The 11,961-nt window shown below is 42.4% G+C and overlaps 1 protein-coding gene across 1 annotated transcript; it reads right to left on the bottom strand.

Moving 5' to 3' along the window:
- Positions 1–613: 613 nt before the first annotated feature.
- On the bottom strand, positions 614–4,414 carry tm2d2 (TM2 domain containing 2). The gene is made up of 4 exons (XM_034541933.1): positions 4,050–4,414; positions 2,955–3,042; positions 2,743–2,858; positions 614–1,995 (listed from the first exon to the last, which is right to left on the bottom strand). Exons 1-4 carry the CDS (start codon positions 4,310–4,312, stop codon positions 1,782–1,784), a joined length of 681 nt encoding a protein of 226 aa, XP_034397824.1. The 5' UTR covers positions 4,313–4,414; the 3' UTR covers positions 614–1,781.
- Between the last annotated feature and the right edge of the window lie 7,547 nt (positions 4,415–11,961).

Below are 11,961 nucleotides of genomic sequence, written 5' to 3' on the forward strand. Positions count from 1 at the left end.
TGTTCATTTAGTAAATTATGGTAAGTTAGAGTACAATGGAGCATAAAGCAGGGTATGCTTTAGGGCGTGGCCACTGTGATTGACAGGTTGCTACCAGAACCGTATACGACGTCTCTACGTCACTTCCTGTTCACTGGAAGATGGTGACCAGTCCGCAGGCTTCAAACCACCGAGTAGGATCCAAGTTACATGAATGCATCAGTCAAGACTGTTGTTTTCCATCAAAACATTTATTGTTTTGTCCAAAATATGGATCCCATGGCGCGTGACTGGAGGAACTTACGGTACTCAATCAATCGCCTCTTAACCTGCGTCAATAGCTTGAAGTACTCAGAAGAGACAACAATCTGTTGTATCGACATCCTGCTCTGCACCAACCACGGCCCATTAAATCAAACCAGAGCCTCTTTTTATTGAGTCATAACGGCAGTGATGAAAACAACATGAGACACTTTGGATTGCTTCTCGTCATGGCAACAGGACGGAGTTGGGAGAGCATAAAGATGCACAACAGCCCGATCAGGTCCAACCTGGACCCTGGTCGCTCTGCCTCGTGGACTCGTTTCCTTATTTCAGACCAAAACGAGCCAACGAAAAAGGAAAAACTGTCAAATCAACATGACACTCACTTTTAATGTTATGACTTATTAAAAGACATCCGGTCAACAGTTAAAGAACATAAAAGCTTCTGTTGGGCGGATCAATATTAGACACATCTTACACGATCAAAGAGACTCCAGAACGTTAACGTTCCGTTTGTTTTATCTTCGTTTAGGAGACAGAAGTACATCCAGATGAAAGTATGTACAGATTTCATATAAACTGACATGCTGTGAATCTAGAGGGAAACGTGACGTTTCCTTTCTAAATCCTTAGCCAGCTGAAAATAGAAGTCGACGCCTCGGCGCCGCGTCTTCTTCAACTTCTTACGATCCGAGTCGGGCTTTATGGATCCTTGCGTAATGAAGCCTGCTCCAAAATACGAGCGAGCACATAAACCCTCGACGGGAAGTTTAACAATGGAAATGGAAGGTTTGAATATTTAATGCGAGCCCCACCCCCCCCTCCGAGTCTGAACTAAATGAGTTATAGCTGAAGACATGTGAACAGGGTCCGACAGGAGGGGAGCTCCTCCCAACTGGGACTGAACAACTGGACCGGGACCAACTGCCGCCTGCGGTTCTGATGCTGGATGCATCCATCTACTGGTGGACAGCTGTCAAGGGAGCCATCGTATAAGCATTGCATCCATTTATGCAAACCACTCAGTAACTGTGGTAACACAACTCATAAGTTGATCTTTCTCCCCCACCCCCCCCCCCCCCATGACATCACTAGTACTGGAGTCCTACTTCATGTGTCTGTCAAGTCAGAGTAATCACAAGGCAGACCAAGACTGAAAGGCAAGAATACGCCCCTGGTCCGGACCATATGAACTGGTGTACAGGTGTGAAAGAGACCTTAGTTGACAGTTAAGTACTATCACTATCATCATCAATCTGTCATCCCTGTGGCTGTTGTGAAAGCTGCGAGTACAGTAGGCATTATTGCGGAACATTTCAAGTGGATTCGATTTAAATTATATGAGAAGATTCCTTATTCTTCTCGGCAGGATCCTCTAGGAGTCCTCAGGAGGTACCTAGACTCCACTTTTTGCCATCGAGCCACAAGCTCCACAACTATGATAGGCTAAGGCCCCATCACTGGAGTTCTCAATATATAACTGATGATGTCTGAATGAGAAATGACGCCCCCCCCCCCCCGCCCCCTGATGGTCCCTCTCAGTAGTAGGTGCACCAGTTGCTGTAGTCGCTGGGCATCAGGCCGCCGGTGATGAGCAGGATCAAGTCCACGAACCACCAGATCCCCAGGCCTCCCAGGGTAAGCAGCTTCCCGACGGCGGTGCCGGTGTGGCCCAGGCAGAAGCGGTCGACCCCGAAACAGCCCAAGAAGAAGGAGTACAGCAGCGTGGTGATGAAGTAGTGTCCGGTGTATCTGTACAAGGGGGCATTTAAAAAAATGAATAAAAAAAAATGTAATCGCACCGACCTCAACTATTCAAGACGATACAAAGCACAACTTGTTCTCCAGCATCTAAACAGGAAAGTGACCATTCTTAGCATCACAAGGGCAGCGGGCAGCCTGGGCCGAGGCAGCGGCCGTGTTCAGATTTGCAGAGATGAAGCTCATGAGCCGCTGAATGTGGCGGGATGCTGGGAGAACACGGTGTCCCCTGACAACGGGGCCAGAACAAAAATAAACAAAGAAAACGAGAGTTACGTTTGTAGACATTGCCCTCTAGTGGTGGTGGCGCTGCAAGCACTATTTGCGTGAGGTGCATTTTGCACAGGTAAGAAATGGCTCCTACTGGGAGGATAAAGCTGTCATCTGTATGCAATGCTCTACCAAAGCTCTGAGGTGTGTGCATGTATTAGTCAAGATGCTGCTCACGTAGTGTTCAGCTCGTTACTAAAACACACCTAATGAGACAGGCGGCAAAAAGAAAAGATGAACGCTTTTTATTGACTTCTTTTCAAATGTATCCAGACATCTTGAAACATTATTTGTGCGAGAAGACATCGTAACCGTACGATGCAGACATTTACCTCTACGGTGAAGCCAGATGATAAGACAATAAGCAAACAATAATTTAGATTAAAAAAGGTTGCATTCTGAAATGTGAGCACGCATTTCAAGCATTCAGATAATTAAGAACAATAAATGATGTTTTGCGTCCCTTACTTGATGCAGGGCACGTTTCCTCTGAGGAACTCTTTGGATCCGGCGCACTCGATACCCTCGAGGGCCGTGCACACAACCTTTGTGTGGTTCACCTCTTTCTGAGTCTGGCCACCCCACTAAAACACAGAAACAGTAGAAGAATAAATACAAAATGAAGTGCTGGGTGATTAATAATATCATAGGTCCTTAAAAAAAACTAAAACAGCACTTACCCCGAGACAGCCGTGGCCCAGCTCCTGCCAGGCGCTGTGGTTCAGTGCATGATCGACAGGGTCCTGACAGAAGATGAACTCCTCCGGTCTTCATCAGACATTATGCGTGTCCAGAAAGATAAAGAGGGAGGGATGAAAACCACATGGTCATCATTTCAATTACAGATATAAATTAGATCCAGAATGGAAAAACCTTGCCAGACAGCCTTTGTGTATGCAATAAAATAGGAACAACTCCCTTGTATATGATCTAAAATCCAGTTATTACTAGTGATAGCAAAAGCAAGCCGTTTAATTATATTATCTTTTACTTTTTAGGGGGATATCCAAAAAAGATAGCCACAATTGTATTAATATGAAGGATACTTTTGGACAAAAAGGCTCACTTAAGCTATGATTAATAAATGAATTGTAGATCTTATATAAGGGAGTTTTTCCTTTTCTATTGCAGAAATCCAAAATGCAATTGTTCATGAATGAAGAAAGTGACGTCATTGCTCCTCGAAAATGTCACATTGTGGATATCCAAGCTGACAATGATAGGAAAAAATTACCAGGAAGAAATTAAATGACATATCTGCATATCAGAACGGGCAGTAAGAATTTTAAAATATCCTAAATTTTGTTTTAGAAACTACCATCAAAGTGTTAGATATCTTGATAGACAATGGCTACCTGTAAGAATGTGGATATTTTATATTACAAACTTTGACAGGTAAGAAAAATGTGTGTGTGTGTGTGTGTGTGTATGTATGTATGTGTATATATACACATTATATAAAATACACATGATATATATATATATATATATATATATATATATATATAAATTTAAAAAATGATATATTATATACATATATAAATAATATATCATATATAGTTAATAATAATATTGTTTTATACTGGCATTGTGAATGTGACGTCGATTGAAGAACATTGTGAATGTGTCTCTGAGTTATTGGTGGACAAGTGATTATGATGCGACATATTTCTGAAAGCAGTTTGTTTTGTCTCACAGCAGCTAAAGCTAGGATTAGCACCGCCGTTAGCTAGCTAGCATATCTCTCTTCAAGTGCACCGCCTCCCGTTACTCACAGATAGCTGCAGAGGACGACCGGGGACGGGGGGTTGTACTCATAGGTATCATTAGTCGTGCTTTCTCCCGGTGTTTCATATTTCACGTTTTCCGTCGGCTGCTCGTTGAACGGGACCGTTGTTGCTCCCTGGGCAGGAGAAGCCGAGGGAGTCTCCGTCGTCGACGAGTTTTGGGAGTAAATTCCCCCCAGACATTGTAAGAAAACGGCCGCCAGCAGCAGCAGGAACTGCCCGCACAACAGAATGTAGCTCACCGAGATCATCGTGACCCTCACGACACTACATTCACTCTAATGAAACAGCCGTCCATGGTTTAACTGCGACATTCACGTTAACTATCTAGCTAGGTTTGTTTGTGTCGCATGTCTATGACGCGCCAGAGCGACGCAATCAAAACCCGCCTGGAGGTGTGCTTTTTTTCTATTCTTTTTTATTTCACTTTATTCATTTTCTGCTTTATTTCACTCTATTTATTTATCTGTATTTATTTGTACAGTGAAAAACCTAATCCTGTACAATTCAAGTTAGGCTTCCTGTTCAAAAGTAGTTATTGTTAAACACAGAGATTAATGTGTATATATTATTAAATATATACACATTATTGAAATATATTGAATAAATACCATTGGAATGTTTTGTGTCACTTTAATATATATATATATATATATATATATATATATATATATATATATATATATATATTATTGATTCAAGTAATGTCTATTATTAAACACATCAAAACAGGCGTTTGCTTATTATTTTAAAATTAATTGAAATGTATAATATTAATCTGGAGAGATATAGTTCAAGAGTGGATATAGTTTCCTTTTTGGTTCATAGCGTTCTTTCAAACAATGCCATGTCTGTTTGAAACCAATTATTTTATAACATTAATCAATAGTATTTTGAACATTATTTTAGCAAATATTTTGAATTGCTATCGCATCCTCAGTAAACTCCACAAAAGAAGTATAAACTAACCGATTTAAAAGGTAGGAAACTGCCTCTCTCATTTCTGGCCTCAAACGTTTTCAGAAACACATTTCGGTGAAATATTGTTGTGATATAAGAGTAGAGCAGTGTTTCATACTTTTTTTTTTTTATTTCAGTACGTACTGCAGCTGCCCTTACAAAGCACTGTTGCATTCAATTGGGACACTGCTTCTTCTTCACATCGCACCGTGAACATATCTGCTTGGCAAAGGATTGTGGGTCGGGATAGCCAGAAATGCATGCTGGGTTATATGCTGCAAAATGTCACCAGATCTTCCGCATCTTTTTCCCATGAAGCAACCATTCCTAGCCAGCTCATCGGGCTTGTTAACTTGAACAGAGGAAGGAAAATTACTTTGGACTCGGCCATCAGAACTTTTAGGTCCTAATGGTTTAAATATGGCTATTCAAGTGTTCGTATTAGGAAGTAGATTTACCTTAATACAATTACAGACATCTCTTTCCCCCATGGAATTGAGGCCCAATGACATAACGTGACGGAAGGCCGGAGCATGAAGCAATGGTTGCCATTAGAAACGGCGTTTATGAACACCAACCGGGGCGAAAAAAATATATTACGACATCAGACGACAGGGAGAAGGAGATGAATAATGACCCCATAGGCTTTCCACCACATACTTTCATGAACCAATCAGGATTTGGCAACATTTGAATCAAATGTCTGGTGACAGTTAGTGGGTTGTCGGTAACTTTCAATCAAATAAGATCGAACCAGTTGACATATGGTTTGACTGTTAAACTCTTCATGAATCAAATATGTTTCTGATTTAATGTTGTACAAAAACCAACTCCACAAAGGGGACTCCGGATAAATATTTGTTTCCATCATTTATTGGACAAATGGATTGATTCACACGGTCATTGCCACGCGGGCATTCAGACCTCAGTCACGAAGGCAATACGCTGCAGATGTACGACACAACTTTCACTTTGAAACAAGTTCCGCGTCGTTCCCACGGGAGAACGACGTTCTGCGGTTTGCGTTCTGCAGGTGGGAGCGGGGCGGACCGCATGCAGGCGGGGACACTTTGAATCAGAACCAAACTGTCAGTCAATTTCTGCTTCGTCCGACCAGTCCTTCTGGTCTGTTTTGGGGAGCCTGAGCCAATCGGGGGCGAGATATCTCAATCCACCAACACCCAGAGCAGGAACAGAGGAAGAGGTCATGGGAGAGGGGAAGTAGTCCCGGCCGTGGACGCCTGGATAGGCTCTGAAGTCCACTCTGGGCGGCACCGGTGGGATGAAATACCGGGCCGATGCTGCAGCGAGGCTGGAGTAGGGATAAAACAGAAAGCCTCCAACGTGTGAGAGGCTCACCAGGTCCTGTTAACGAGGGAAGAACATACATACGTTGTCTGCTGCTCTGCAATGAGGGAAAGGGACAAGCACTGCAACAAGCAATCAGGTACTTACAGAGGAAAATATTGTAATTTTCTACACTTATTAGACAGCTGTGACTTTGCCAATTTAGATTAAAAAAATAATGACTTCATGAAATACTTGACTGTGAGTTCAAATTGGCTCCACGCCAACAAACCATGACGTTCAAATACATTAAAGGATGCTTGCACAAGTGTTCCCATCAGAGCATTTAAATAGGTTTTAAACAGGTTGTGTTACTGGATGAAGGCCGCTTCCTGACGTGCCTCCATGTCAATAATGGAGGATGAAACCTTCTTTACCGCAACGCTAAACCTCGGCTGTGCTTTCTGTACAGGCGGTCTCGCAGGACGCCGACGTGGAATAGGGGTGAGGACATTTTTCCACTTCAAGCTGGGTTTCTCCGCACATCCATCCAACGCCCTCAAAGCTCCTCAAAGTTCTTCATTTTCTCTTCGCGTCGCAGGGTATTTGGAAAATATTGAATGTCCCCCGGCCACAAAGAACTGAATGCGGCAGGCAAGAATGGCCACCACTGGTTTGAGCATTTTCTCTGAGTAATAAGGAACTGTGAAATGTCTTGAGTTCTTTAAACCTACCTGTAGCGGCGCGTGCTGTCGAAGGCCCACGGGGAACCCCGGAGTTCCTGGAGTCCTGGCAGGGGCCGACGGTCTCAGGCCGCACGGCGCCGCTCGGCCAGCAGCGATGCAGCCGTTCCAGGCGTTCCAGGCGTTCACCTGGGAAGAGCGGAGGAGAAGACCGCCGGGGACGCTCGGGTCCCGCAGGTGTCTGTCCAATTCCGGTGGGTAGGCGCGGCTGCATAGTTCTCTCGCTTGCTCCCCTTCCGAGTTTCGTCGCTCGCAGCAACCGGCTCCATCAGTCAATATGCTGACGACACGGCTCTGTCTGGGGCGGGTTCCTGTCCTCTCCGCTACAGAGACCTTCGGCTTGGTCGGTGTCTCGGTGACCGCTTGTCCAGGGCCGTCCTCGGCTTTGTCAGCTTTGTCCCTTTCATGAGCGTCTTAAGAAGAAGACCAAAATGTGAAACTTTGTGTCCGGTTCATGCTCGTGGACTCACCGAATGTTCTGCATCGACAAAATGAGCATCACGAAGTGTTTTCTTCACCTGGAGATTTGGACCCGTCTGAACGCTGTGGAGAGGATTCCTTCACAGGTTCACATTTCACACCGGCCGCCCGCATCGCTTTAGACTTTTGGGATGGATGTTGTACTTTCCTGAAGAAACATAATTGACCGATGATCATTTTTGTGGAAATAAAAAAACTACCCATAAGCATAAATAAACCAGCTGAACTACTTTGGAACCGTTCAGACGTCGCTCGATCACAAATGATTATTATGTGGAGGTGGAGTCAGTGATTCTGGAGAAAGACTTTTTCTGTGTTTGAATTTGAACTCAACATCCAAATCAAATACGATAAACCGCCCCTCCCGCTCCTCCGGCCTTCCTCCAAGGCCATGGACGTTCTGAGGGGCCCTGAGGGGCAAGTCAGAAACGTTCAGCGGATCCATTTCCCAAGTCGTTTTTTCTCCCATGTTCATGATTCGAGAACAGGCGAGAAGACTAAGACAGCTCTTGCCAGGATACAGTTTTCTTTTTATCTGTGAAAAAAGGTGGTAAAAAAAGGTTTTGCCATGTGATTTAGTTGTTGTTTTTGTCAGCATCACAAGTGTTTGTTGCATAAATACTAATGTGGGACACAACAAGCTGAAGTGCAGTCATGTTTTTTTCTCGGGAGGGTTTTCATGTCCTAGCTGCAACATGGAGTAATTGTGCATGTCAGTCTCTTGTGGACAAGATACGTATTACAACAACACCTGTTTCACAAAGGAAAGAAAAATAGGAAAAACAGGAACGAGATTATCAAAACCTTTTTTTGCACCTGTTCTTAAGTGATAAATACAGGAGAGAGAATGTAGATCAGACTCGTGAAATGGATTACGAGATGTTATGTCTTCTCACTTTGCGCTCAGGGCTTCCGTACGTTTCCTCTGCCCTGTGTGTGTGAACACAGAATGAACAGTTTGGGGCCTGTGAGGAGAAATCTGCTGCATTTGAATGAAAGTGTGTATTGTTTGTCCACTTAGGGTTGACCAGAGGACACCAGTTCACCAGTATACAACGTACCTGGTACCACTGGGAGCAGCAGGTCGGACCGTGAGATCTCTGTGTGCTCCGTTCTACCAAAGAGGACTCGTCAGGAAAAAGGTGTTCCCAGTGGTACCAGAAAAAGATAGATGCAATGTAGGCAATTCAAAATGAAACAGTTTGTGTCTTATTTCCATCAACATCATGCTCGGGGTGAAAATACCCCGAATGATTCTATCATTTAGTATTATAAAACAAAGTGGATCTTCTTCTAAGATTGCTTCAAAGGACAAATATTATAAACTAAGGTTGCATGCATCTCCAGCGTGAGGATTTATTTATTTATTAGTTTTATTAGTCGGTCCGCAAACAAAAAGAGAGCCAGTCCGTTTGTCTCTCTGGTTCGACCAGAAGTCAGCAGCTTTTAAAGCCCATAAGAAGCTCAGCAGATTAGAGCTCTGCAACGCTGTCTTCATGACAATCCATCGACAAACTACAATCCAGCCTGACCTCTGCTGCCCGCCCTTTCAAATAAAGCAAGAATGAGAGTTCATTGAGGACTGATTTTGAATATATATATAATCCATCACGGCCTCTTAGATCCTCTGCGTTTTTTAACTATAGGCACCAAGACTATGGATTTAAGGATTTAAGGTTGTAAGAGACTCTATGAACATTTTGAAACCACCACTGATTCATCAATGCCTCTCTAGCCCCCTGAAGCTCTTCTCTTGTTTGACCTTTATTTTTTTGTCTCATGTTTTATTGTTCTCTTTTCTTATTTTGATTGTTGTTGTTCAAATTGTAGGATTGTTCTAATTGTAGGACAGATTCTGTATTAATAAAGTTGATTATTATTACTACATTGTTATTATTAGTATTATTGTTACTATTACTAGTATACTTATTATTATTACTATCATTATTACTATGACTACTATTATTATTATTATTACTACTACTACTACTTATATTAGTATTACTATAACTATTATTATAATTATAATAATGATTATTACTACTACTACTATTATTTATATTAGTATTACTAAACCTACTATTATAATTATAATAATGATTATTACTACTACTATTATTTATATTAGTATTACTAAAACTACTATTATAATTATAATAATGATTATTATTATTATTGTACTACTACTATTATTCATATTAGTATTACTAAAACTACTATTATAATTATGATGGTTATTATTACTACTACTACTACTATTATTTACATTAGTATTACTAAAACTACTATTATAATTATAATAATGATTATTATTATTATTATGATTACTAATACTACTACTATTATTTATATTAGTATTACTAAAACTACTATTATAATTACAATAATGATTATTATTATTATTATTATTATTACTACTACTACTATTATTTATATTAGTATTACTAAAACTACTATTATAATTATAATAATGATTATTACTACTACTACTATTATTTACATTAGTATTACTAAAACTACTATTATAATTATAATAATGATGATTATTATTATTATTATTACTACTACTATTATTTATATTAGTATTACTAAAACTACTATTATAATTATAATAATGATTATTATTATTATTGTACTACTACTATTATTATTACACACAATACCAATATAATCAGAAAGGGGCCAATGTGCGTAATGTGTTTTATTTTTGTACATTTTGCATGCTAATACTGACGGAGCTGGACAATGATAATAATAAACCCCTCTTTTGCATATGTAACACCACTATGAAGGACTTATTGTGTAATAAATGATAACTCGCCTCTTTTCTCGCCTCCCGTTGCCCGTGTCTCGGAATCCCTTCGCGAAGGGGTTGTTGTCTATTTTCAGCTGCGTTATCTGAAAGTTGGCACAACGGAGGGGAAAAAGATGTCTTCACGCCTCGATGGTGACGATGATGATGAGGAGGAGGATGATGAAGCACGGAAGCGCGTCACGCCTCTCACCTGGTCGTTCTGGTAGGCCGTCACCGCGATGAACGCCGTCTCGCAGAAGACGTACGTCCGGAAGGTGCTGCACGGCAGCTGGAGCACGTCGTTGGTCTTCACGAGGTGGAATCGTGGCTGATACTTGTGCATCGAGTTGAGAATTGTCTGCAAATCAAAAATGATGCTGACGTTAAAACCATATATGTTGGATCCATTTTCCATTCTTTTTAAAGTAAAAAAAAATATGTATGAATCGTTTATGGCGAAGATACAAGCAAGAACATCTCAACATCACATGAAATGCAATGTTTACTTAATCAAAGCAAATCTACAATTGAAATAAAAAATACATATCTTGGTTATTATTATTATTATTATTATTTCAGATGGAAATTAACGACATTTTCAAAATGCCACACCCAAACGTACAAATCCGTGCTTGTCGGACATGTTGTTGGTCAGTTTCAGCTTGTGGAAGTTGACCACTTTGGACATCCACTGCTCGCCCGTGGCCGGGCTGTCCGGGTGGATGTACATGCGTCTGGGCATCTCCGGGTCCGCCTTGCCCGCCACCGTCCAGCGGGAGTTGTGGAACTTGTACCTGCGGTCGTCTGCCGCCACGATGTCCATGAGAACCACGTACTTGGCTCTCTTGTCCATGCCGGCGCACCTGGCCCTCAGCGGGGGGAACATGCGCCTGTGCGGGGAGGGGAGATAACGGCGCGAGGCGTTCATTACAACTCAGTAAAGCATTCCACCCCCGTGCGTAATTATGAGACGTGTACTGTACCTCCCGGATTTCGTAATGACCATTTCAGTGCCGCATTTGTGGAACTGTGTCCAAAGGTCGCTGGCTTCCAAAAGAACTTTGGGCTCGTCCTCCGCCGCCTCCCCTTCCTCCAGAATCTCCGGAGGCCTGCGCCAAGTCAAAGACTGCTGCTCCGGTTGCGACGTGTGAATTATCGGGTCCGTGCCGGCATCCAGATCCGAGGACAAGGCCATGGCTGAGAAGAGCGAGGGTCCGGCCAATATAGTCCCACGAAGGGCTGCACCTCCGACACTCGTGCACGGCTCCGAGAAGCTGCGCATGATCTCCAAAAGGGAACAAATAAAATACAACTTTTACGCACGACTCTTGTCGGGTTACACTTTTACGCCGCGTTGAAACCCGCGGCATTCACGGCTTTGCATACTTTAAAATCACTAAAGCTCAATAAAGGAAACCGCTTTAATAATATTCTGCTCTGTACGTTTGGTCCGGTGCGGCCAGATGCCTCCCGGCCGGCGTCCAGGCTCCTTTGCTCCTTGACACGTTCGGACTGGCGTTGGACACACAGCAGTGGGTGGAGTTCCCTGCTGTTGCGCTTTATGTGAAAGAAAATGCTGCTTCAAGTTCCCTCACTGGCTGATGAAGCTGCTCGTGACGTCTCGGGCTTTATTCAT

Source organism: Cyclopterus lumpus, chromosome 9 (genome assembly GCF_009769545.1).
Source record: "Cyclopterus lumpus isolate fCycLum1 chromosome 9, fCycLum1.pri, whole genome shotgun sequence".
Taxonomy (NCBI): domain Eukaryota; kingdom Metazoa; phylum Chordata; class Actinopteri; order Perciformes; family Cyclopteridae; genus Cyclopterus; species Cyclopterus lumpus.

Coding starts and splice junctions, on each gene's coding strand:
- tm2d2 (XM_034541933.1), bottom strand. CDS start 4,312: ATGATCTCGGTGAGCTACATTCTGTTGTGCGGGCAGTTCCTGCTGCTG. Junction 3,043..4,049: donor GTCGTCCTCTGCAGCTATCT/GTGAGTAACGGG, acceptor TGTCTGATGAAG/ACCGGAGGAGTTCATCTTCT. Junction 2,859..2,954: donor TGGGCCACGGCTGTCTCGGG/GTAAGTGCTGTT, acceptor TCTGTGTTTTAG/TGGGGTGGCCAGACTCAGAA.